At 52.4% G+C, this 27305-nt stretch overlaps 1 protein-coding gene across 12 annotated transcripts in view; it reads right to left on the reverse strand.

Annotated features, from left to right (window-relative positions):
• The window catches only part of LOC105499905 (calcium voltage-gated channel subunit alpha1 A), a 433831-nt gene that overhangs the window by 9722 nt on the left and 396804 nt on the right, over positions 1-27305 (reverse strand). For 6 of the 12 annotated variants that reach the window (XM_071087276.1, XM_071087268.1, XM_071087270.1 and 3 more), the window contains 7 exons: positions 24518-24634; positions 24119-24184; positions 23824-23939; positions 21065-21215; positions 19487-19614; positions 18101-18197; positions 14042-14147 (listed from right to left, as the gene is read on the reverse strand). In XM_071087276.1, the coding sequence (XP_070943377.1) occupies positions 14042-14147; positions 18101-18197; positions 19487-19614; positions 21065-21215; positions 23824-23939; positions 24119-24184; positions 24518-24634 (781 nt within the window). Of the gene's footprint in view, positions 1-5807; positions 6088-14041; positions 14148-16839; positions 16937-18100; positions 18198-19486; positions 19615-21064; positions 21216-23823; positions 23940-24118; positions 24185-24517; positions 24635-27305 lie in introns of those variants that run through there. The other 6 variants (XM_011710610.3, XM_071087269.1, XM_071087271.1 and 3 more) reach the window with 3 other exon arrangements.

Raw genomic sequence — 27305 nt, forward strand, 5'->3', positions numbered from 1 at the left:
CTAAAGCTCTCTGCCGGTGTTTCCTGGCCCTCCTGAGTACAGGAGAGGGTTCCTCCTGTGGTTGGTAGGGCCATGTGATGAGTTCTTGCTAATAGAGTGTGCACCATGTAATGTGCCACTTTGGGGCCAGAGCATTTATTATTATTTTTGAGATGGAGTCTCGCTCTCACTCAGGCTGGAGTGCAATGGCACGATCTCGGCTCACTGCAACCTCCACCTCCCAGGTTCAAGAGATTCTCCCACCTCAGCCTCCCGAGTAGCTGGGATTACAGGCATCTGCCATCATGCCTGGCTATTTTTATATTTTTGTAGAGACAGGGTTTCACCATGTTGGCCAGGCTGGTCTCGAACTCCTGACCTCAGGTGATCTGCCTGCCTCAGCCTCCCAAAGTGCTGCGATTATAGGCATGAGCCACTGCACCCAGCTTATTAAAAAAAATTTTTTTTTAATCTATCTATCATCGATCGATCAATTGATCGATCGATTGACAGGGTCTTGCTCTGTTGCCCAGGCTGTGGCACTATCCTTGTTCACCGAAGCCTCGAGCTCCTGGGTTCAGGCAATCCACCCACGTCAGCCTCTTGAGTAGCTGGTTCTATGGGTGCGCACCACCACGCCTGGCTAATATTTTTTTGTTTTTGGTTTTGTAGAGAGTGGGTCTCACTGTGTTACCCGGGGTGATCTCAGACTCCTGGACTCAAGTGATCCTCCTGCTTCAGCCTCCGAAGACACTGGGAATACAGGCGTGAGCCACTACACCAGGGGCCAGGCTATTTAACTGTCACAGCAGGACCCTCCCAAGTTCTCTTTCTGTCTGTCGCATGGCTGGTGATGTTATGGACAGTGTCTGTCCCCTCAGGCCTGTCCCTAAGTGACTCTGAAGAAATGAGCTCCCTGTCAGTCCATAAAGGACATCTAACAAGAGTGGATGAATCTTAAATTCATCTGAGAAAAAAAAAAAAAAAAGGAAATTAAAAAAAAAAAAAAAAAAAAAAAAAGAGTGGGAGAACCTTTATTGGTTTGTGCCAGCGAGATCCTGGGGCTATTTGTTTCACAGCTCGGCCTCATCTGCCCTGATACATCAGACTGGCTCCCACTTCTACTAATGTTTCAGGGCCCCAAATCTTGGGCACAGGGGTGCTATTCCAGACATTGGTCAGTAGGTTTGGAAGGAACATTAACCCACAGCCACTGTGGGATGCATGCGGAGCAGAGCGTGAAGACTCTTTTGGGGCCAAACATTAACCCTGTAGTTGCTGGATTGTGAGGGGAGGTCCAGGAGGTCTGGGGGAAGGGCAGGGGCTAGTTATCAGCTGCTAGAGAGGTATTTCTTTTTTTTTTGAGACGGAGTCTCGCTCTGTCGCCGGGGCTGGAGCGCAGTGGCCGGATCTCAGCTCACTGCAAGCTCCGCCTCCCGGGTTTACGCCATTCTCCTGCCTCAGCCTCCTGTGTAGCTGGGACTACAGGCGCCCGCCACCTCGCCCGGCTAGTTTTTTTGTATTTTTTTAGTAGAGACGGGGTTTCATCGTGTTCGCCAGGATGGTCTCGATCTCCTGAACTCGTGATCCGCCCGTCTCGGCCTCCCAAAGTGCTGGGATTACAGGCTTGAGCCACCGCGCCCGGCCGAGAGGTATTTCAATAGTATTCTATTTTATTTTTATTTTTAAAATTTATTTATTTAATTATTTATTTTTTGAGACAGAGTCTCACTCTGTCACCGGGCCGGAGTGCAATGGCGCGATCTTGGCTCACTGCAACCTCCGCCTCCTGGGTTCAAGTGATTCTCCTGCCTCAGCCTCCAGAGTAGCTGCGATTACAGGCACCCACCACCATACCTGGCAAATTTTGTGTATTTTTATTAGAGACGGGGTTTCACTATGTTGGCCAGGCTGGTCTCGAACTCCTGACCTCGTGATCCGCTCACCTTGGCCTCCCAAAGTGCTGGGATAACAAATGTGAGCCACCGCGCCCGGCCTATTTTCATTTTTTTAAAGAGACAGACTCTTACTGTGTTGCCCAGGCTGGGGTGAAGTGATAGGATCCTGGCTCACTGCAGCCTTGAACTCCTGGGCTCCAGATATCTGGCCTCAGCCCCTTTTTATCTTTTTTTTTTTTTTTGAGACAGAGTCTTGCTCTGTCTTTCTCAGGCTGGAGTGCAGTGGCATGATCTTGGCTCACTGCAGCCTCTACCTCCCGGGTTCGAGCGATTCTCCTGTGTCAGCCTCCCGAGTAGCTGGGATTACAGGCGTGCGCCACCACACCCAGCTAATTTTGTATTTTTAATAGAGATGGGATTTCACCATGTTGGCCAGGCTGGTCTCCAACTCCTGACCTCAGGTGATCCACCTGCCTCAGCCTTCCAAAGTGCTGGGATTACAGGAGTGATATACCACGCCTGGCCTCCTCAGCCTCTTGCATAGCTGAGACTACAAGAGTGTGCCACCACATTTGGCTAATCTTAATTTTTTTTTTTTTGTCTTGCTATGTTGCCCAGGCTGGTCTTAAATTCCTGACTTCAAATGATCCTCGTGCCTCAGCCTCCCGAAGTTCTGGGATTCCAGGCATGAGCCACTGAATCTCTGTACCTGGCTCTTGACATCAACCTATAACAGTTTTAATTCCCTCATGGGGAGCAGCTGGAATTCGTGGCTATGTTTACTGTCTACTATAGCCAAGTGAGGTGCCCTCGGTCTCTGTGGCCCCTTCTCAGAGACAGAGAAAGAAGAAAACATGACATTTCCTATTAAAAGTTACTTTATCGGCCGGGCGCGGTGGCTCAAGCCTGTAATCCCAGCACTTTGGGAGGCCGAGACGGGCGGATCACAAGGTCAGGAGATCGAGACCATCCTGGCTAACACGGTGAAACCCCGTCTCTACTAAAAAATACAAAAACTAGCCGGGCGAGGTGGCGGACGCCTGTAGTCCCAGCTACTCGGGAGGCTGAGGCAGGAGAATGGCGTGAACCCGGGAGGCGGAGCATGCAGTGAGCTGAGATCCGGCCACTGCACTCCAGTCTGGGCGACAAAGTGAGACTCTGTCTCAATAAAAAAAAAAAAAAAAAAAAAGTTACTTTATCAGCCTGAGCAACATAGGGAGACCCTGTCTTTAAAAAAAAAAAAAAAAAAAAAAAATGCTGGGCGCGGTGGCTCAAGCCTGTAATCCCAGCACTTTGGGAGGCCGAGACGGGCGGATCACGAGGTCAGGAGATCAAGACCATCCTGGCTAACACAATGAAACCCCGTCTCCACTAAAAATACAAAAAAATTAGCCAGGCGTGGTGGCGGCGCCTGTAGTCCCAGCTACTCGGGAGGCTGAGGCAGGAGAATGGCGGGAACCCGGGAGGCGGAGCTTGCAGTGAGCCGAGATTGCGCCACTGCACTCCAGCCTGGGCGACAGAGCGAGACTCCGCCTCAAAAAAAAAAAAAAAAAAATTAGCTGGGTGTGATGGTGTGCACCTGTAGTCCCAGCTGCCTGGGAGGCTGAGGTGGGAGGATCACTTAGCCTGGGAGGTGCAGGCTGTAGTGAGCTGTGATTGTGCCACTGCACTCCAGCCTGCGAGACAGAGTGAGACCCTGTCTCAAAAAAAAAAAAAAAAAAAGTTTCTCATGGAGAAAAAGAAAATGCCTGCTGTGGTAACTGAACTGAGTCCCACCCCAAATTCACATATTGAAGCTTTAACCTACAGTGTGACTATATTTGGAGATAGAGCCTTGAAGGACATAATGAAGGTTAAATGAGGTCCCTAGGACCCTAATCCAATATGGCTGGTGTCTCCCCATTTTTGAGAGACAGGGTTTGCTCTGTTGCCCAGGCTGGAGTGTGGTATGATCATAGCTCGCTGCAGCCTCCAACTCCTGGGCTCAAGTGATCCTCCTGCCTCAGTCTCCTGAGTAGCTGGGACTACAGGCACATACCATCATGCCTGGATAATGAAAATTAATTAATTAATTAATTATTTTTGGGACAGAATCTCACTCTATCGCCCAGGCTGGAGTGCAATGGCACGATCTTGGCTCACGGCAACCTCCGCCTCCCAGGTTCAAGTGATTCTCTTGCCTCGGCCTCCCAAGTAGCTGGGATTACAGGCACATGCCACTGTGCCTGGCTAATTTTTTGCATTTTTAGTAGAGATGGGGTTTCACCATGTTGGCCAGGCTAGTCTTCAACTCCTGACCTCAAGTGATCCGCCCCCCTCGGCCTCCCAAAATGCTGGGATTACAGGCGTGAGCCATCCCGCCTGGCTGAAAATGTTTCTTTTTTTGTAGTCCTGGGGTCTCATTATGTTGCCCAGGCTGATCTCAAACTTGTGGCCTCAAGCAGTCCTCCTGCCTTGGCCTCCCAAAGCACTGGGATTACAGGTGTGAGCCACTGCACCCAGCCTCAAGTACAGAATAATTATATTAACACTGGGACTGTCAGGAATAGGAGGTGTCTCTGCAAGTGGGCAAGAGTCACCCACGAATGGTTCATGTTCCCAGGTGGGGCTGCCCAAGGCTGTCTCCCTCCCCGCTCTCATCCTCATGCCTTTGGTAAACATTCTCTGTGGCGGGGTCTGTCCTGTGCACTGTAGGGCATTCAGCACCATTCCCAACCTCCACACATAGTCTCTCTTCACCTTGCAATCCTAGAGTACTGTCCACGGATTCGTATGTGGGCAGCCCAGTGTAGAACGCCCTTGCTGTGAGCTCTCCGCAGAAGTTAGAATGTCACTGCGGGCTGCTATTTGGATATGCTAACTGGGCTTACGTTTAATATGCTAATTGATTCAGGCAGGTGGTTGGCTCTGCCCTCAATGCCTGGGGTTGGGGGCTTGCAAGAGGATAGGGACCAGCCTGGCCAACATGGTGAAACCCTGTCTCTAGTAAAAACACAAAAATTAGCTGGGCGTGGTGGCGCATACCTGTAATCCCAACTACTCGGGAGGCTGAGGCAGGAGAATTGCTTGAACCCGGGAGGCGGAGGCTGCAGTGGTGAGCTGAGATTGAGCCACTGCACTCCAGCCTGGGAAACAGAAAGAGACTCCATCTCAAAAAACAAAAACAAAACAAAACAAAAACAAAACCAGATTCTTCTGGGCAGAGAGAACAGGGGGGTGGGTGGGAGAAACAGATGGACAGGGAAGAGAGAGAGAGACAGAGACAGAGAGAACGAGATGGACCTGCCCACTTTCTCCCAATCTCCAGCAATGAATGGTGGCACCACTTTCGAGAATCTGAAGAATGACTGAGGTTAATCTGTCCCCCCTTGCGGCCCCTTAACCTGCTGGAAAGGAAGCTCAGTGTGCTTAGAAAGTGAACTGAACTGTGAAAACAAAGTGTGTCATGCTCTCCTGAGACTCGCATCTGCTCAAAGGGCTGCCATTAGTGCCACTCTTCCATTGCTGTCCCCACACCCTCCTGACCTTCTTTAACCCCGAGAGCCTGGCTCAGCTGTGGAACGCCAGAATGAGGCCTGGCACTCACTGAGGATAAGAGGTGGAGGGGCCCCTGGCTCAGAAATCTGGGGAATCGGCCGGGTGTGGTGACTCACGCCTGTAATCCCAGCACTTTGGGAGGCCAAGGCGGGAGGATCACGAGGTCAGGAGACTAAGACCATCCTGGCTAACACGGTGAAACCCCGTCTCTACTAAAAATACAAAAAATTAGCCGGGTGTGGTGGCGGGCGCCTGTAGTCCCAGCTACTCGGGAGGGTGAGGCAGGAGAAGGGCGTAAACCCGGGAGGCGGAGGTGAGATCAGGCCACTGCACTCCAGCCTGGGTGACAGAGCGAGACTCCGTCTCAAAAAAACAAAACAAAACACACACACACACAAAAGAAATCTGGGAAATCATTGTCTTCAGGGAACTCAGTGGCATCTGGGGTATAAGTAACAACTGCGACAGCCAAACGCAGGAACATCTCCGGGACTCTTTGAAACCCTCAGGAAGGGAATCCAGTAGGTGTCACACAGGCTGGACTTTCTGGGGTTCTGAGCAGTAAGGACTAGCTCAGCAGGCTGGTGTTGTCCAAACCCTGCACATTCCAGTGGAAGGACTGGTCCTTGACTTGCTCCTAGGAGGTGATCTGTAAGCCTTTGAAATGTCCTGCCTGAAAATAGTGTCTGTATTTAGCAAGGAGCCTTGGGCCACACTGTATAGTTCATTATTATTTTTTTTTTTTGAGTCTCGCTGTGTCTCCCAGGCTGGAGTGCAGTGGCGCGATCTCGGCTCACTGCAAGCTCCGCCTCCCGGGTTCACGCCATATTCCTGCCTCAGCCTCCCGAGTAGCTGGGACTACAGGCGCCCGCCACCATGCCCAGCTAATTTTTTGTATTTTTAGTAGAGACGGGGTTTCACCGTGTTAGCCAGGATGGTCTCGATCTGCTGACCTTGTGATCCACCCGTCTTGGCCTCCCAAAGTGCTGGGATTACAAGCATGAGCCACCATGCCCGGCCTTTTTTTTTTTTTTTTTTTTAATGGAGTCTCGCTCTGTTGCTTAGGCTGGAGTGCTGTGGCGTGATCTCAGCTTACTGCAAACTGCAAACTCTGCCTCCTGGGTTCACACCATTCTCCTGCCTCAGCCTCCCAAGTAGCTGGGACTACAGGCTCCCACCACCACACCCAGCTAATTATTTTTGGATTTTTTAGTAGAGATGGGGTTTCACCATGTTAGCCACGATGGTCTCAATCTCCTGACCTCGTGATCCGCCCGCCTTGGCCTCCCAAAGTGCTGGAGTAACAGGCGTGAGCCACCCCGTGCCTAGTCTTTTTTTTTTTTTTTTTTTTTTAAAAAAAGAGATAGGGTCTCACTATGTTGCCCAGGCTGTTCTCAAACCCCTGGCCTCATACGATTATAGGTGTGAGTCACCGTACCTGGCCCATAGAGTTCATTCTGTTTATTTATTTTGAGATGGAGTTTTTGCTCTGTTGCCCAGGCTGGAGTGCAATAGTGCGATCTCGGCTCACTGCAACCTCTGCCTCCTGGGTTCAAGTGATTTTCCTGCCTCAGCTTTCCGAGTAGCTGGGATTACAGGCGCCCACCACCACGCCCGGCTAATTTTCCATACAGTTAATTCTAACAATGTGATTTATAGTTGGGGTCTTGAGCCACGTGGTATCAGTTTGACCTTTTGAGGGACTGGAGACTGAGTAACTATGGTCAGCCCTGCCTGCATGACAAACCCTCAATAAAATCCCTGCGGCACCAAGGCTCAGGTGAGCTTCCCTGGTTGGCAGTACAGTGACAACAGTGCGTGTTGTCACACATTGCAAGGAGAATTAAGTGTTATCTGCACAACTCCACTGGAGCAGACAACTGGAAGCTCATGCCTGGTGTCTCCTGGACCCTTCCCCAGATCCCCTTCCTTTGCACATTTTATGTTTTTGGATTTTGTTTGTTTGAGACAGAGTCTTGCTCTGTCACCCAGACTGGAGTGCAGTGGCACGATCTCGGCTTAATGTAGCTCTGTCTCCTGGGTTCAAGGGATGCTCGTGCCTCAGACTCTGGAGTAGCTGGGACTACAGGCATGAGCCACCGCACCCGACTAATTTTTTTTTTTTTTGATACAGAGTTTTGCTCTTGTCGCCCAGGCTGGGGTGCAATGGCGCAGTCTCAGCTCATTGCAACCTCCACCTCCCAGGTTAATGTGATTCTCCTGCCTCAGCCTCCTGAGTAGCTGGGATTACAGGGGTCTGGCACCATGCCTAATTTTTGTATTTTTGGTAGAGATGGGGTTTTGCCATGTTGGCCAGGGTGGTCTCAAACTTGTGACCTCAAGTGATCTGCCCAACTTGCCCTCCCAAAGTGCCGGGATTACAGGTGTGAACCACCACGCCTGGCCCTTTGCAGATTTTTTTTTTTTTTTCTAATAGAGTCTCACTCTATCCAGCCTGGAGTGCAGTGGCAGGATCTCGGCCCATTACAACCTCTGCCTCCCGGGTTCAAGTGATTCCCCTACCTTAGCCTTCCAAGTAGCTGGGATTACTGGCGCCAGCCACCATGCCTGGCTAATTTTTGTATTTTTAATAGAGACAGGGTTTCACCATGTTGGTCAGGCTGGTCTCGAACTGTGTGACATCAAGCAATCTGCCCATTTCACCCTCCCAAAGTGCTGGGATTACAGGCGTGAGCCACCGTGCCCGGCCCTTTGCAGATTTTAATCTGTATTCTTTCACTGCAATAAACTGTGAGTATAAAAACTTTTCTCAGTTCTGAGTTCTCCCAGGATATCACTGAACCTGTGGGTGGTTTTGGGACCCCTGAACACAGATCCTCAGAGTGCCACAGCAGCTGAGTTACGATGGCATTACATGCGAAGAGTGGGGGTGTTGTTAGACCCGTTGTACAGATGAAGGAACTGTGGTAGGCAGACTTCAAACCTGCCCTTCCGCCAAGATTCTGTTTATTCAAACACTAATCTAGGGATCACTGCCCAGGCTATGAAGGGACTTTGCAGATATAATTAAAATACCAGAGGCCCAGTGAGGTGGCTCATGCCTGTAATCCCAGCACTTTGGGAGGCTGAGGCAGGCAGATCACGAGGTCGGGAGATCGAGACCATCCTGCTAAAATGGTGAAACCCTGTCTCTACTAAAAATACAAAAAATTAGCCGGGCGTGGTGGCGCATGCCTGTAATACCAGCTACTCGGGAGGCTGAGGCAGAAGAATCGCTTGAACCTGGGAGGTGGAGGTTGCAGGGAGCCGAGATTGCACCACTGCACTCTAGCCTGGGTGACAGTATGAGACTCCGTTTCAAAAAAAAAAAAAAAAAATGCTGGGCACGGTGGCTCACGCCTGTAATCCCAGCACTTTGGGAGGCTGAGGTGGGTGGATCACCTGAGGTCAGGAATTCAAAACCAGCCTGGCCAACCTTGGGAAACCCTGTCTCTACTACAAATACAAAATACAAAAAGAATTAGCTGGGCGTGGTGGCAGGCACTTGTAATCTCAGCTACTCGGGAGGCTGAGGCAGGAGAATTGCTTGAACCTGGGAGGCAGAGGTTGCAGTGAACTGAGATTGCACCACTACACTCCAGCCTTGGCAACAAGAGCAAAACTCTGTCTCAAGAAAAAAAGTTAAAATATCAAGTCAGCTGACCTCAAAATACAGAGATGATCAGGGTAGGCCTGCCCAATCAGGTGAGCCCTTGAAAAGCACAATATTCTCTCTGCTTGGTGGCAGATGGGGAAGTCGAAGAGAATGGGAGCACATGGACGATACATACACTTCCAGGAGCAAAAAGCTAAAAAGCCAGTGATAAAACAAGACCTCAGCCCTACAACCACAAGGACTTGAATTCTGCCAACACCTGAATGAACCTGGAAGTACATTCTCCCCCAGATCCTCCAGATAGGAGCCCAGCTTGGCTGACACCTTGATTTCAGCCTCGTGAGACCCTCAGCAGACAGCCCAGTACAGCTTCTTGGACTTCTGACCTACGGGACTGTGAACTGACAAATGGGTGTGTCTTAAGCTGCTATATCTGTGGTCATCACATAGCTCATTGCAGTCTTGACCTCCTGGTCCCCAGTGATCCTCCCACTCCAGCCTCCCAAGTAGCTGGGACTACAGGTGCCCATCACCACATCTGGCTAATTTAAACAGTTTCTATAGAGATGGGGTCTCTCTGTGTTGGCCAGGCTGGTCTTGAATCCTGGCCTCAAGTGATCCTCCTGCCTCGGCCTCCCAAAGTGCTGGGATTACAGGTGTGAGCCACTGCGCCCAACCTCCTTGTGCTCTCTTTACCTTCACTTTGTTCCTGGCACTAACAATATTCGTCCTCCACCCCTCCAGTCCCCCACCTTCCCTGCCACTTCCTCCTTGAGTCTTGCCATGTGGCCTTGGCTCTTCCTCCCTTCTTCCTCTCAAGACCCTGGAAGGAAAATGTGTCCCAAGGCTCAGTCTTTCTTCCTCCTGACTTCCCAGTGGTTTCAGCTGGGCTCAGCCCCTTCCTACCTGTTGGACTCTCCACCCGCTCTTCTCCCACCCGCTCCTTCTCTCTGGTCCCATTTGTTTTTCTTTTCCTTCTTTCTTTCTTTTTTTTTTTGAGACAGAGTCTTGCTCTGTCCCCTAGGCTGGAGTGCAATGGTTTGATCTCAGCTCACCACAACCTCTGCCTCCTGGGTTCAAGCCATTCTTGTCCTCAGCTTCCCAAGTTGCTGGGATTATAGGTGTGCACCACCACGCCCGGCTAATTTTTGTACTTTTAGTGGAGATGGAGTCTTGCCATGTTGGCCAGGCTGGTCTCGAACTCCTGGCCTCAAGTGATCCCCCTTCCTCGGCCTCCCAAAGTGCTGGGATTACAGGTGTGAGCCTCAGGTCCCCATTTCTTCTGGTGATTGTGCGCCTCTCTCTCTGCCCTGCTGTCCTTAATCAGCTGCCAAGTCACATCACATCCCCTTTCAGGCCTCTGAAATGCACTCCAGACAGGGGACCCCTGACCCCTCCGCCAAAGCTGCCCTGGTCAAAGTGACCATAATGACCAGTCACTTGCGATCCTCATTATGCTTGGCCTCTGGGCAGTGTCTGACGTGGCTGGTCCCCTTCCTCCTGAAGCCGCCCTTCTAAGCATAGAAACTGCCTCCAGGAGCTCACACTGCCCTGGTCTCTGCCCGCCTCCCTGGCCTCCCCTTCTTCTTTCCCCCTAATGATGGAGAGTGAGCCCTGAGCTATGTCTTTGGGGGAATCTCTCAGTTTTATTTATTTATTTATTTATTTATTTGAGACAGAGTCTTGCTCTGTCACCCAGGCTAAAGTGCAATGATGTGATCTCGGCTTACTGCAACCTCTGCCTCCCAGGTTCAAGTGATTCTCCTGCCTCAGCCTCCTGAGTAAGTGGGATTACATATGCCTGCCACCACACCTGGCTAATTTTTGTATTTTTAGTAGAGACGGGGTTTTACCATGTTGGCCAGGCTGGTCTTGAACTCCTGACCTCAAGTGATCCACCCACTTCAGCCTCCCAAAGTGCTGGGATTACAGGCACACGCCACCACACCCAGCTAATTTTTGTATTTTTAGTAGAGACGGGGTTTTACCATGTTGGCCAGGCTGATCTTGAACTCCCGACCTCAAATGATCCACCCACCTCGGCCTCCCAAAGTGCTCAGATTACAGGCATGAACCACTGTCCCTGGCCTCAACAAAATCCTGAGATTACAGGTGTGAGCCACCATGTCCAGCCTTCTCAGCACTTTTTTTGGTTTTTTTTTGAGATGGAGTCTCACTCTGTCACCCAGACTGGAGTGCAGTGGCGTGATCTCGACTCACTGCAAGCTCCGCCTCCCGGGTTCACACCATTCTCCTGCCTCAGCCTCCCGAGTAGCTGGGACTACAGGCGCCTGCTACCACGCCCAGCTAATTTTTTTGTATTTTTAGTAGAGACGGGGTTTCACCGTGTTAGCCAGGATAGTCTCGATCTGCTGACCTTGTGATCTGCCCGTCTTGGCCTCCCAAAGTGCTGGGATTACAGGTGTGAGTCACCATGCCCGGCCTTTTTTTTTTTTTGAGACAGAGTCTTGCTCTGTCACCCAGGCTGAAGTGCAGTGGCGTAATCTCGGCTCACTGCAACCTCCACCTCTCAGATTCAAGCAATTTCTCCTGCCTCGGCCTCCTGAGTAGTTAGGACTACTGGCGTGTGCCACTATACCTGGCTAATTTTTTGTATTTTTAGTAGATACGGGGTTTCACCATGTTAGCCAGGATGGTCTCCATCTCTTGACCTTGTGATCTGCCTGCCTTGGCCTCCCAAGGTGCTGGGATTACAGGCGTGAGCCACCGTGCCTGGCCTCAGCGTTTTTTTTTTTTTTTGAGACAGAGTCTTGCTCTGTCACCCAGCCTGGAGTTCAGTGGTGCGATCTTGGCTCACTGCAACCTCTGTCTCCCGGGTTCAAGTGATTCTCCTGCCTCAGCCTTCAGAGTAGCTGGGGTTACAGGTGCCCACCATGACACCCGGAATTTTTATATTTTTGGTAGAGATGTGGTTTCACCATGTTGGCTAGGCTGGTCTTGAACTCCTGACCTCGTGATCTACCCACCTTGGCCTCCCAAAGTCCTGGGATTACAGGTGTGAGTCACCGCGCCCAGCCCCTTCTCAGGTTAAAAATTTTTTTATTCTTTTTCTTTTTGTTGTTTTGAGCCAGGATCTCGCTCTGTCGCCCAGGCTGGAGGGCAGTGGTGCAATCATGACTCACTGCAGCCTCAAACTCCTGGCTTCAAGCAATCCTCTCACCTCTGTCTCCTGAGTAGCTGGGACCACAGGCATATGCCACCATGTCCAGTTAATTAATTTAATTTTATTTTTGAGACAGTCTTGCTCTGTCTCCCAGGCTGTAGTGCAGTAGGGTGATCTCGGCTCACTGCAACCTCCGCCTCCCAGGTTCAATCGATTCTTCTGTCTCAGCCTCCCGAGTAGCCGGGACTACAGTACCCACCACCAGATCTGGCTAAATTTTGTATTTTTAGTAGAGACGGGGGTTTTACCATATTGGCCAGGCTGGTGATCCTGACCTCAACTGATCCACCCACCTTGGCCTCCCAAAGTGCTGAGATTACAGGCGTGAACCACCATGCCCGGCCTACCCCTAGTTCTAAGCTACTGTCCTGTCTCCACTCGGATGATATCAGCAGCCTTGACCCTGGCCTCCTTCCACTCTCTCATCCCCTCAGTGGCCGGAGGGAACCTGTTCAAATGTGAGTTGGGTCAGGCTCCTCCTCTGTTCTGAACCTGTGTGGCACGCCCTCACTCAGAAGGTGAGTCAGTTCTATACCCCTGGTGTCCCCTGTTCACCCCCCTGTCAGGGCCTTTGCCAGTCCTTCTGCCTGGAGCACCTTCCCCCCAGGGATCCACGAGACACTGCCCCACCTCCTCAGTGGCGGCCTCCCCGTCCACCTAAAATGTAAGCTGCTGGGTTCCCCATGCTTGGACGGGTCTCTGGCACATTGAAGGGGTGCACTAAATATCTGCAAATGGGCCAGGTGTCGTGACTCATGCCTGTAATACCAACATTTTGGGAGACCGAGGTGGGAGGACTGCTTGAGCCCAGGAGTTTGAGACCAGCCTGGGCAACCTGATGAAACCTCATCTCTATAAAAAATATAAAAGATTAGGTTGGGCACAGTGGCTCATGCCTGTCATCCAGCACTTTGCGAGGTCGAGACGGGCGGATCACGGGTCAGAAAATCGAGACCATCCTGGCTAACACGGTGAAACCCTGTCTCTACTAAAAATACAAAAAATTAGCTGGGCATGGTGGCAGGCGCCTGTAGTCCCAGCTACTTGGGAGGCTGAGGTAGGAGAATGGCATGAACCCGGGAGGCGGAGTTTGCAGTGAGCCGAGATCGCACCACTGCACTCCAGCCTGGGCAACAGAGCGAAACTCCGTCTCAAAAAAAAAAAAAAAAAAAAAAAAAAAATCAGGCTGGGCACAGTGGCTTACGCCTGTCATCCAGCACTTTGGGAGGTCGAGGCAGGTGGATCACTTGAGGTCAGGAGTTCGAGACCAGCCTGGCCAACATGGTGAAACCCTGTCTCTACCCAAAATATAAAAAATTAGCTGGGTGTGGCGGTATGTACCTATAATCCCAGCTACTTGGGAGGCTGAGGCAGGAGAATCACTTGAACCCAGGAGGTGGAGGTAGCAACGAGCCAAGATGGCACCATCGCACTTCAGCCTGGGTGACAGAGGGAAACCGTCACCAAAAAAAAAAAAAAAAAAAAATTAGCTGAGTGTGGTGGTGTGTGCCTGTAGCCCCAGCTACTGGGGAGGCTGAGGTGGAAGGATCACTTGAGCCTGGGAGGTCAAGGTTGCAGTGACTTGCAATCATGTCACTGTATTGCAGCCTGGGCAACAGAGCAAGACTCTGTCTCAAAAAAAAACAAAACAAAAAAACACACAAAAAAACCAAACCAAAAACCCCAAAAAACGCTGTGGAACGACTGAATGGAAGAGTGAATGAAAATCCGGGCGGTGACAGCAGCTCCTCTAGTTTGGGGCAGGGAGGGAGATCCCCAGTTCCACCCTGTCCCGCCTGTCTGCACCCGCCCCTGTCCCTTCCTTACCTTTGGCAATCTTGATGTCCAGGGCTGTGCGGATCAGAGCCATGAGGGTGGAATTGAAGTGGACGGTGTTGTCATCTGCGACGGGCAGGTCCATCCGCAGAAGCCGCTACAGAAAACCCAAGGCAATCGAAGTCATTCCCAGGCATCTCTCCTGGGTCTCCCGTGAGCCACGCCCACCCCTACCCAGGGAGTCTCAGGAAGAACTCTGAAGGCTGCAGTGGCTGAGGTGACCCTTACTCAGGTTACCTGTCCCAGTACTCTGTTTCTCTTGGTGGCCCGTGGGGAGGGCACAAAAGGCTCTCCTGTATTTCTGGTCCCCTGCCCTCTCCTTTTTCCCCCCACCTGCTTGACCTGAGAGCTGGCATTTCCAGGGTTAGCCTCAATCCTTGCCCCACCCCCGCCCCGCCCCAGAGTTCTTCCGGACGGCCCTGTTTCGGTCTGACCCCAAAGAAAAAGAGCACAAGCTGGATTTGAGCAGCGCGTGCAACAGCCAAGGCTGAGGGAGCCAGAACCACAGCCGCTGGTGGGGGGCGCCGCCGGCTCCCCACCCCCAACCCCTGGCTTGGCCCAGACCAGGACAGACCAGATGGGCACAGACCACATCATTCCTCTGAGAAGCAGCAGGCAGGCAGCCCCCCACCGACGGGGCAGGCCCCTCGCAGGCATGCAGCAAGGCTATGACACAGAACAGCACAGACAGGGGTGCATGCAGACGGAATCTCGAGACTCATTCATAGCTCCGTGGGAAGTGTATCTCAGGGACATGTCCGGATCTTGGCTCTCTGTGCAGTGGCAGGGGGAAGGGGTGAGGGGCATTCCCTTCCAGCCCAGGGAAGAAAAGATTCCCCATGTCCCAGGCAGGGGCTCTGTCCACCATGCTTGGTGGCATGGGAGGGGATGCTGGGCTGGTGCGCACCAGCCCAGGCTGAGGTGGCACAGAGAAGGGGGGTGAGGGTGACTTGGGTGGTGATTCAGACACATGTGGGCCGGAAACACAGGGCTGAAGATGGGGAGGGGTATGGTAAATCCAGAGCAGGACAGTAGAGGGGACACTGGGGGCAGGGTGGGGAAGGAGGTGGGAAATAGAGAAATACACACAGACTGGGTCACTGTGCACAGTTGTGCAGGTTGTACACTGCACAAAGGGCTCCCATCTTGGAAATGATAGATGTATGTACTTATTTATTTATTAAAATATTTTTTCTTTTTGTAGAGATGGGGTCTTGCTATGTTGCCCAGGCTAATCGTGAACTGGGCTCAAGTGACCCTCCCATTTCAGCCCCCCAAAGCACTAGGATTACAGGCATGAGCCACCACACCCGGCCCCTGATTTGTGTATTAAATATAACAGCTTCTCAGCTGATAGAAAAAAAGTGTCTTGTTCTCACCACATTGGTGAATTGCAACAATTTTCCAACAGACATGTTCTGTGGAAAGGGTGCCTTTTTCAAATTTGCACAAAGTTGTCTTATGGACCCATGGTGGCCTGCACAAAGACCGGGACAGGAAGGGCTTTCTGTCCCTCTCTTGCACATGCGCACACATTCATCTAAGCAGAGACTGAGAGAAGCAACTTGAGGAAAACTGTGTGTATGGGCGGGGGGGGGGGGGGGGGGCGGAGCGACAGGTGCCAGGACAGGCTCATTGTCTGAGATGCTGGTGGGACAACCGTGTCCCCGGCTTTGATTGAGAAGTGAGGGAGACATATAGGTTAGGTGAGGAGGGGTACACAGAGGAAGGAAAGGAATGAGGTGGGGAGGTGGCAACATGGGGCGGGTACAAATAGCATTGATGGATGGGGACACAGGGAAGATCAAGGTGGATGGGAGAATAGGATGATGGGGTAATAGTTTTTGGGCGGGGAGAATCTTTAGGGGTCATCCCTGAACTTCTTGTGGATGAGTGGAGGGAACAGAGCATCTGTCCTTGGGCGCCAAGGGAGATTCCAGGACAGGGATCTGGAGGGGTGGCCCGGCCCAGCCGCTTGGCGGCAGGACGCTTGCTCTCTCAGCCAGCATGCACCACCCCCCGTCGGCCATGGTGCCTGCCCGCCCCAGGCCCCGCCAAGGCAGCGTGCATGGCCTGCATCAGTGTGCCACCGTCCAGGGGTCCAGCTGCGGCCGCCTGCCCACTCTGGAACAATGGAGAGGCATGTTGGGGTGTCTTGGGGGGGATTAGGGACAGGGGCTGGGGACAAAACTCCAGGGGAGGGAAGGAAGGGGAAGAGAGGTTCTTGGTGCTTCTTGGAAGGTCTCGAATCCCCCAAGGCCCTAGGTCAGAGATCAGCTTCAGGTATGCGTGGCAGGGGCGGGGACCTGGGGGCTAGAGGCACAAAAGATGGGACCAGGACTTCCCCTGCTTTTGGGGGCTAAAGCCCCTTTCTGCAAGGCGCCTGCCCCAGCCTGGGCATGGGGGCCGCTCTGGGTGGGCAAAAGTGGGAGGCGTGGGTTTTGACTTCCCGAAGAAGCGTGTTTGTTTCCAATTTGGTACCTGGGAGACCAGGTGCAAGGGGACCTGGGCGCTCCCCTCCCCCTCCCCCCAGCGTGTCGGCCATAATGGAGTCTCAAAACACGAAGACACTCATCAGAAAGGACGGACACAGTGTGCTGCTTAGAATCAAGGGATGATCATGATCAGTTTACTCGAGAAAAGAAAAAAAAGAATCAAAAACAAAAAAGAAGAGAAACGTTGGAAAAAGAGAGTCGGCCGGGTGTTTCTGGTCAGCACTAAAAAAAAGAAGAAGAAGAAGAAAAAAAAACCCAGTGCCCGGACATTGGTGGTCGGCAAGGGTAGTCTACCTTGTAAGCCACTCTGGCCGGACACTTCTTCCCCAGACCCAGGGGCGGAGACATGTGTCTCAGCATCTGATACATGTCCAGGTAAGGCATGCGGCCCCTGGCAGCACCGAAAACGGAAAAAAAAAAAAAAAAAAAAAAAAAAAAAGGTGGGGGAAATGGGAACAGAGAACCAAAGGAATAGGGGTGGGGAGGAACAGAAGAAAGAAAACAGAAATCCACACGAGCCGAAAAAATAGAGAGAGAAAGATGCAGAGAATGATAAAATAGGTATTTCAAATCAATGGAAAAGAGGAGGAAAAAAAATGGAAGAAAAGGTCATTAAAAAAAGATTACTTCACTGCTCGGGAGCAGGGAGAGAGAGAGAAAAGAGAAAAGTCAGATTCTGCTTGGGCTCTGAGCTACAGTTCTGGAGGAATGCAGAGGGGAGTGGGGGATTCTCACTTTGGAAGACTTAGAGCCATGCTTTTGTTCATTGCCTTTTTTTTTTTTTTAATTTTTTTTTAAAGAGACAGGGTCTCTCTCTGTCGCCTGGGTTGGAGTGCAGTGATGTGATCATAGTTCACTGCAGCCTCCACCTCCTGGGCTCAAGCAATCCTTCTGCCTCAGCCTCCCAAGTAGCTGGGACTACAGGCATGTGCCACAGTGCCCGGCTAATTTTTTATAGAGAAGGGGGTTCTTGCTATGTTGCCCAGGCTGGTCTCAAACTCCTGGGCTCAAGCGATCCTCCAGCTTTGGCCTCCCAAAGTGCTGAGATTACAGGCATGAGCCACCGTGCCCGGCCGTCACTGTCATTTCTAAAGTTGGGTCACATTCTCTGGTTTGGCTGAGGCTGGTCTCTGAGGGGGCCTAGGTGGGGAGGAGGGGCCGGTGCCAGGGAGGGGAGGAGGGCTAGGGGCTTTGAGAGGTGAGGGGTGGAGGGGGAGAGAGTGGAGGTGATGGCTGGGGGAGAAATGCAAAGTTACAATCCCCCAGGGGATGTGTCTGATTCGGGGTGCCGTGGAGACCCCAGGATGGGCAGCTTCAGCTAAGAGCAAGCAAAGATGGCTGAAGGCTGAAGGGAAGGAGGAAATATGTTCCATGCTTTATCGAGTCTACATGACTGCATTCTGTTGGCTAAGAGAGTTTTCTAGTTTAATGCAAGAGAGAGAGATGGCTCTGTTTTTTAGATATATATATATATATATATATGAAATATATATATTGAAGAACCCCAAGCCACACTCATTCCATGGATGCTAGCAGGTTTTAGTGGAAGTCAAACCTTGCAAGCAACCCTATGAGGACATTTCTTGCCTAAGCCGAGAGGGGGAGATATTACTCGCAATAAACTGTACATATCCTTATAATGAATCCGACCGCTGAAAGGAGAAGAAAGGGGGTTAGTGCAGGCAGTGGGTTCACACGGGCTCCCTGGGCACACGGCGAGGTCATGATGCCTGAGGCTGGGGTCTCCCTGGCTTGAAGGAGTGGGAGAGACTTGGGACACGTGAAGGTCCCCAGTACATTCCCAGACACTGGGGAGACCCAGGGGTGGAGGATTTCAGTCGGGGTGTGCCAGGAGCTCTGGACTGCAGGGCACCTCCCCCGGGGTTCTCTCTGCATCTGCCTCCTCCACAATCTACATGGGCTACAGGGGTGGGGGGGCTTGTGGAATAGAGGACTTGGGGACAGCATCCAACTGCTGTGACCTAAAATCAAAAGAAGAAGAGTTAGGAACCAGCCAAAGCCCAGCCCCAGACCCATGGCTCTCCACAGCTTCTTGGTCTCATGGAAGACTTGTTTGAGGCTATGGGAACAGCCAAGACCACCTCCTGCCCAGCTTTCTCGTGGGGGCCTCCTCTCTGGTGCCAAAGCCACAGGAAGACGGGGCTTAGGCTGCTGAGGGCCCCCCAGTAATGCTTCTTCAGGCCCCAAGCCCAGGCTGAACTAAATCCTCAGTGGCTGGTGGGCTCCAGGTATTCGGATAAAGCCTGAGTGAGCTTCCAGGCTTGCTGTTGGGTGAGCGCTCAAAACACGCGCACAAGGTGGCACCTACCCCCTGAAACCATTGCCCATCAGTGGAAAGGGACCCCTCTGGTGTCTACCCAGCTGGGAGCATCCGCTCCCTCTGTGGCCACAAAGATTCAAGGGCCCCTGAGGCTCTGTGTCCTCCCCTGGCCTGTATGTCCTCTCACTCCAAGGTTCACAGGTCCCAGTGGGAGCTGAGTTCTGCCACTCTGATGTTGCTGCTAATCCTGTCTGCCAAGGGTAAGCCAGCCCTCCTCCCCACACTCTCAAGAGAACTGAGGCTGGGATGCTGTTGGTTTTCTCCCCGGAGCCTGGCTAATGCGTCCTCACCATCTGGAGACTTCGCAGTGAGAGACAGGAGAGACTCGTAGGAGGAGAGGGCTCTTCAGGACACCTCATGGTTGACGTCCTCCCTCATTTCCCAGAAAGCCCAGGGTCTGGGCAGGGTCGGCACCCTACACGTTTAATGTGGGGTATGCAAGGGCGATGATTCTTACATCTTCTCTCCTGACGGAACCTGTGAGATCCTGCTAGGACCCCAGGAGCTCAGTGCTCCAGGGTCTAGGGCCTGACCTAACCTGCGTTCCAGTTCCAGGGAGAGGCGAGTATTGTGGCTGGAGGATTCGGGCTGAATTCTTACCAAGCTGCGGGGTCATACTCGGCCCAGACACGCACGTACTCATCCAGGTGGTGGGGACCCAGGATGGAGGAGTCTCGGGTGAGGTACTCGAAGTTGTCCATGATGACGGCGACAAAGAGATTCAGCATCTGTGGGGATCCCGGGGACCAAGAGAGAGTGGAGGCAGAGACCGAGGGAATGAAGGAGTGAGTGAGAAGGATACAGACAGACAGACAGACCCAAAGACATGTACACAGAGACCCAGATGGAGAGAGGGATAGAGAGAAGATGGGGAAAAGAAATGAGACAGACAGAGATCGGGGGACAGAGAGGTGATGCTCACTCACACAAGGAGGTCCAGTGAAAGGGAGATCAAGTGGAGAGATGGGGGAGAGGAAGACAGACACAGAGAGATGGAGAGAGAGAGATACAAACAAAGACTGGCCGGGCGCAGTGGCTCACGCCTATAATCCCAGCACTTTGGGAGGCCGAGGTGGGCGGATCACTCAAGGTCAGGAGTTCGAGACCAGCCTGGCCAACATGGTGAAACCCTGTCTCTACTAAAAACACAAAAATTAGCTGGGTATGGTGGCATGTGCACCTGTAATCTCAACTACTCGGGAGGTTGAAACTGAAGAATCGCTTGAACCTGGGAGGTGGAGGCTGCAGTGAGCTGAGATCTCGCCACTGCACTTCAGCCTGGGCAACAGAGCGAGACTCCATTTCAAAGAAAAAGAAAAAAAAAACAGAGACAAAGACCAAGAATGATGGAAAGAGACAGAGTCAGTGAGAAGGAGGGGAGGCTTCTGAAATGGGAACTAACACCAAGAGAACCACCCTGACCCCAACTCCTCCACATCTGCCCCCAACAAGGCCAAAGTGAGATATTTCTTTCCCACCAATCTTTTTTTTTTGAGACAGGATCTCATTCTGTCGCCCCGGCTGGAATGCAGTGGTATGATCATGGCTCACTGCAGCCTCAACCTCCAGAGCTCAAGTGATCCTCCCACCTCAGCCTCCTGAGTAGCTGGGATTGCAGGTGTGCAGCACCACATGTGCAGCTAATTCAATTTTTTTTTTTTTTTTTTTTTTAAGAGATGGGTTTCACACCACGCTGCCCAGGCTGGTCTTGTACTCCTGGGCTCAAGTGACCCTCCCACCTCGGCCTCCCAAAGTGTTGGGATTACAGGCGTCAGCCACTACGCCCAGCTGAAATGTTTCAGTGGGTCTCAGATGGGGGAATTCTGTCCCCCACTCCCACTCCCACCCCCTGGGGCATTTGGCAATGTCCGGAGACATTTTTGGTTGTCCCAACAGGAGGAAGGGGTGGCGTGTGTTGCTAGCATCTGGTCGGGAGAGGACAGGTATGCTGCTATACACTACAGTGCATGGCATGGCCTCGCCCCAAAGAATCAGCTACCCCCAAATGTCGACAGTGTTGAATGTGAGATGCTCAGGGTCACCTGATCCCAGGCTGGTTCAGAGAAGCCTTGGAGTGAACTAGCCTTCTACACAGCCACATTCTAGAGAAAGCCACTCCCCTGAAAGGAAGCCAGGCTTAGGGAGTCCAGCCGGCCCTCACAGGGTCCACAGACTCACCAGAAATGAGCAGAGGAAGATGAAGGAAACGAAGTAAAAATAAGCGAACTCGTTGCCACACTCTCGAGTCAGGATGCCAGAGTTCTTATCACACGGCTTCCCACTGAGGCAGGAAAGCATGATGTTGTGCCAAGCTTCCCCGGTGGCACTCCTGAGGACAGGGAGAAATCAGAGACTCGGGCACCCAGCCCTGACTGGGCACCAGCGCCTCCCCGGGAGGTGGCGCATACACGTCAAGCACTTGGGCTCTGGAGCTGGCCAGGCAAGCCCCAGGTGGACCATCTCCTTTTACTGGGAGCTGAGGGAAGGGAATTCACATTCTTGACTGTGCATTGAAGTCCACAGAGAGCTTTGAAAAAATACCAATGCCCGTGCCCCTTTCCAGCAGACTTGGATTCAATTGGTCTACGGTGGGATTTGAGGACACTGGTATGCTTTTTTATTTTCTTTTCCTTCTCTCTCCCTCTCCCCCTCTCCTGCCATCCCCTGCCACCCCATCCCCTTTTTGATAGGGTCTTGCTCTGTTACCCAGGCTGGAGTACAGCGGCACAATCATTGCTCACTGCAACCTCAACTTCCCAGGCTCAGGCGATCCTCCACCTTGGCCTCTTGAGTAGCTGGGACTACAGACACATGCCACCACTCCTGGCTAATTTTTAAACTTTTTTTTGTAGAGATAGGGTCTCACTGCATTGCTCAGGCTGGTCACTGGTATGTTTTAAAAGCTCCCCTCTTGGCTGGGCGCGGTGGCTCAAGCCTGTAATCCCAGCACTTTGGGAGGCTGAGGTGGGCGGATCACGAGGTCAGGAGATCGAGACCATCCTGGCTAACATGGTGAAACCCCGTCTCTATTAAAAATACAAAAAATTTGCTGGGTGTGATGGCACTCGCCTGTAGTCTCAGCTACTTGGGAGGCTGAGGCAGGAGAATCGCTTGAACCCAGGAGGCGGAGGTTACAGTGAGCTGAGATCGTGCCACTGTGCTCCAGTCTGGGTGACAAAGAAGGAGGGTCCATCTCAAAAAAAAAAAAAAAAAAGCTCCCCTCAGGCTGGGCGCAGTGGCTCATGCCTGTAATCCCAGCACTTTGGGAGGCTGGGGTGCGCGGATCACCTGAGGTCAGGAATTCAAGAACAGCCTGGCCAACATGGTGAAACCTCGTCTCTACTGAAAATACAAAAATTAGCCAGGTGTGGTGACGGGAACCTATAATCTCAGCTACTCAGAAGGCTGAGGCAGGAGAATCGCTTGAACCCGGGAGGCACAGGTTGCGTTGAGCTGAGATCACACCACTGCACTCCAGCCTGGGCAACGAGAGCGAAACTCTGTCTCAGAGAAAAACGAAAACAAAAAAAGCTCCCCTCCATCCAGGTGACAGTCATCTCATACTATATTCTCCCTGGATCACTCTGTTCTAGGTATGCTGGGCTCCTCACAGTCCTCAAACATGCCAGCCACACTCCTGCCTCAGGGCCTTTACACAAGCAGTCCCCTGGGCTTGGACTGCCCTTCCCCATATACCCACTGGCTCCCTCCCTTGCCAATTTCTCTCAAATGTCACACTTTCAGAGAGGCATAACCTGCCGGCCCTCTATTCTTTCTCTGTTGTTAGATTAAAAACATTATTATTATTTATTATTAATATTTTTTACTGTGGCAAAATACACACAGCATGAAGTTTATCAACTTAACCATTTTGAAGTGTACAATTCAGTGGCATTAAGTAAACTCACGTTATCATGCAACTATCACCACTATAACTTTTTTTAAAAATTAAAAATATATATTTTTGTTTTTAGAGACAGAGTCTCGCTCTGTTGCCCAGGCTGGAGTGCAGTGGAACAATCATAGCTTACTGTAGCCTGGAACTCCTGGGTTCGAGCAATCCTCCCGCCTCAGACCCCCCAGTAGCTGGGACTACAGGTGTGTGCCACTATGCTCAGTTAATTAAAAAAAATTTTTTTTGTAGATACGAGGTCTCACTATGTTGCTCAGGCTGGTCTCAAACTCCTGGGCTAAAGTGATCCTCCCACCTTGGCCTCTCAAAATGCTAGGATCGCAGGCATGAGTCACTGCACCCGGCCCTATTCCCCTTTATTCTTGAAATTTGTCTTTTTCCAGCATTCTCTATAATTTGTTTCCTGATTATTCATCTTCCCCATGGGGATGTTAGCTCCCAAAGTGCTTAAAATGTCTCTTTTCTCTATTTCCTGGTGCATTCTCGTTTTTCAGCAGTGCCTGGCATGCTGTAGGTGCTCAATAAACCTCCGCTGAACAAATGAAGGAACTTTGTGTGTAGCCAAGATGACGAACCAAATAATCAAGCCTCATGGTCTGTAAGCCTATTTTCTCATCGTCAGATAGGGGTGCCAAGAATCCCTTCCTCACAAGGTAATCAGGAAGATTCAGAGATAATGCCTGGAAAATGACCTTCATGATTATGTCCCAGGGCCCTCTGCTTCTGCCCTGCTAGGATTCCTGGGCCCCCAAACGCCCATTTCCAGCCTCACGGGAAAAGAAGAATAAGAGCACATCCGGCCACCCCTACACCAGAAAAGGAGGGCACGCCCCCTACCGGAAGAGAAGGAGGAGGGCACGCCCCCTACCGGAAAAGAAGGGTGAGGGCACGCCTCTGCCAGAAGAGAAGGAGGAGGGCATGTCTTCCATTGGAAGAGGAGGGCACATCCCCTATGGGAACAGAAGGATGAAGGACGCACCCCACCCCACGGGAACATAATTATCAGAGCAGGCCCCCTTCTCACCGGAAGAGAAGCATGAGGGCCTGGAAGAAGGTCCGGAAGTTATTGTGCTCAGTGATTTGGAACTCATCTTCATCACTGTCCTCGTCCTCCACGTCGATGCCGATGTTACCAAACACCTGCGAAATTGGAGGGTGACGACCAGGGGCTGCCATTCCTCCAGTGGCTTCTGGGATACCCAGCTCAACCTCCATGGCTGCTTCTGTGGACCAGGCTCCTCTGACCCACCCCTTTCTAAGGATGGCTGCCCTCCTTGGGCCTTGGGAGGCTCTGGGAACTTTAGGGGTGTGGCACTCACCTGCATCCCGATGATGGCATAGATGAAGAAGAGCATGGCGATCAGCAGACAGACATAAGGCAGGGCCTGGTGGGAAAAAAGGCAATGAAGAAGAGTGCTGAGAGTCCCTCAGCCACACTGTCTTCCTCCCTTGTCCCAGTGCTCTGCCCCACTGGGTTGGGTGGCCACATGCTGTGCCAGAGTCCTGCCAGGGCAGGTGGGCATCTCTGGAGGCTCTAGGATGAGGCCCTTACAGCTCTGAAGACACACCAGGGGCAGGAAGTTCGACAAGAGCCCTGGAGATAACAGATTCTCTGCATGACTACATCACAGAGGCACTTCCAATCTGACTTCTACATTCAGCCAGAGCAAGGGGGTCACCCCCGCAGCCCTGGGCCAGCAGTGGGGACGAGGACTCACCTTGAAGGACTGCACAAAGGTCCAGAGAAGAATGCGGATGGTGTAACCCTGACGGAGAAGTTTGATGAGCCGGGCAGCTCGGAAGAGGCGGAGAAAGCTCAGGTTGATGAAGTTATTCTGGGGAGATGGAGGAAAAGGGGTGACCATCCACCCACCCCAAAGGGCTCAGAGCTGTCACCACTCACAGAGGCCCCTACATGAAGCCAACCAACAGGAAAAAAGCAAGCCAGACCCCAAATAAGGAGGGAGAGAGAAAGCACTATTAATGCAATGATGCGGAGGAAAAACTCGAAAAAGGAATAATGTTGGGAGAGAGAGGGTGGGAGGGAGGAAAAGGCATCAACTCAAAAGCATAAGCCCTCCCTGCCAGCCCCACCCGCAACAGGGAAAATGAAAGAAAAAGGAAGAGGGAAAAAGGAACGGGGATGGGGAAGAAATAACAAAAGAACAAGAAAAAGAAAATATATCCGAATCATCCAATCAGGAAAAAAATCGAGATGGTTTTTGTTTCTCCCAACAACCAAATGCACTGAGACGAAAGGACACAAGCCGGTCAAGTTGCGGAATCTATCACACGTGTACGATGCACAAACACCAGGGCGGGGGTGGGGGTGGAGGTCGCCAGCACGCTCAGGCCTGGTGGACATGTGCGGGTTCCGAGGGCATGTTACGCTCCGGGCCAGAAATGCATCTGTCACGGGACTCACCGGGCACCCTGCCCTGCCCTGCCCTGCCGAGCTGCCCACCCGCTCCTGCCCGCCCTGACCTCACCCCACGGCCAAGAGGAGCAGCGGCTCGAGCCAATTGGGAGAAGCGGAAGAGCATCTTTTCTTACCCCCTTGGCGAGCGGGAATGGGGAGGACGGGAGGGAGCTGGGACTGTTCGGCTGCAGGGTGAGTCCTCGCTGCCCGCTGAGTCGGAGAAGATGCATTTGGGGCCCTTTTCCCCCCTCTCAGGGATGGCTTCTCAGCTTCTGGGGCTGGGTGGAGTAGCACGGGACCAGGCCTGCAGGAAGCAGGAAGCACTCAGCTCCCATGGGTGGGTGAGCTCAGAAATCAGCCCGGGCCCACCAAGGGGCGGGTGCTGGGGGCTGGGAGGTGGGGCCATCCCTGCCCCCAGGACCTCCCTGGGTGGCCACTGCCTCTGCTCAAAAACCCCCTGTCTAGTCACTGCCTCTGCCTCCTCCCACCCAAGCTAGAAGAACCAGGGGGCCAGAGAGTTGGGGAGTCAGGGAGGAGACCAGCTGGAGATGGTGAACATGGACTGCCAGTGTTAAGTGGCCATTGTGGGGCTTCAAGGGACCTTGGTGGGGTGGGGGTTGGAGTCTCGAAGTCAGGAGTGGGTCAAATCTAGCTAGTAAAACTGTTGTGTTGCGCCTGAGCAGTGTTTTTTCATTTGTCCTTGTTTTTAATTAAAAATTATTGCCATTGTTTAAAAATCAAGAGATTTTGCCCACCAATCTGACTTCCTGGCAACCCCAGGCCTGCTGCGATTGCTCCCTGAAAGCAGGCCACATGCTCTCCAGTTTTCCAAGGTCCGCAGGTTCTAGAAATGGCACTTGCTTTCCTGGTTGACTGGTGTCTGCTTGGCCCCCAGAGGCATTTGAGTTTGAGACCCCAGCCTCAGGCAGACATGGAAACCCTCCTTCGCTGGCCAGTACCCAGCAGGGTGAAGGCAGGAGGAGCAGAGGGTCTCTCTACACTAAGGAAGGGGCTTAATGAGACTTGTTCTATGGGATTTGTAGGATTTGCTACAGGCCATGTAGCAAGATTTAACTTGGTCTAACCTTTACCCCCCAAATGGCACAGGGTGACCATATAGTCACAGCCTCCCTCTCGGTTTCAAAAGTGTCCTAGTTTGGGTGACGAATTACGAGGGCATCCTACTTGGTGGCTTCCAGAAGGCTTTCTGGCTGCCAGATCTGTGTCTTGTGCTAGCTTTGGCCTGGAAGCTGAGAGGCAAGGACTGGAGTTCAAGGAATTTCTGAGGCTGGCAACAGGCCTCTGGGTTTGCTGGCAATGTCTAGGATGCTCTCTGGGACACAATCAGTGCGTCTTTAGGCCTCTAGGATGGAGAAGGGGGCTGGGGGATCCTACCCTGACCACACTGGGCTCAACTGCTGTGAGAATGTCTCCAGTGCCTCGAACAAGCCCCCAAACCCAGCTTGGCTAACAGAGTCACTCTCTGTGCCCTGCTGCCCTGACCCCCATCCCTGCCTGGCCACCCAGCTCCACCTGGGGATGGGGCTGATGGCTCAGGTATCCCCAGCCCCCTCCCTTTCAACCCCAGAGTACAAGCCATCCCTTTCATGGGGCGGATCATAACATGTGGACTCGGCCAGGCATGCGAAGGCAGGCGGACCCTGGAAGCAGCCTCAGGAGCGGGGTTTAGGGGAGAGCAGGGGAAGCTTGCAACCATGCAAAAAAGCCAGGGATCTGGCAGGGATATGCATGCAGAAAACGTGCTTCCCTTCTTGGAGTCAAGTCGGGGAGGAGACACACGAGGGAGGTAGGGGTGGAGACGGGAAGGGTTTGGGGCAGTGGGGGAAGGGTACTAGGCTGCCCTCACCCACCCTCCACCTCTTCCTGCATCTGTACCAAGTCTTTCCACTGCCCCCAGAACTTCTGACAAGTTCCCTCTTCCTGCCTTCCACATTTCAATCCACAGCCTGGAAGATGCAGCTTCCTCTCCTCAACACCTCCCCTGAATTTCCTGGCTAGAATGTGATGGGGGTGGGACACAGCCCCTGGAAGGCATGAGGACGGGTCTTGTCTTTTCCAGTGCTGTG

This window comes from Macaca nemestrina, chromosome 20, assembly GCF_043159975.1.
Source record: "Macaca nemestrina isolate mMacNem1 chromosome 20, mMacNem.hap1, whole genome shotgun sequence".
Classification (NCBI taxonomy): domain Eukaryota; kingdom Metazoa; phylum Chordata; class Mammalia; order Primates; family Cercopithecidae; genus Macaca; species Macaca nemestrina.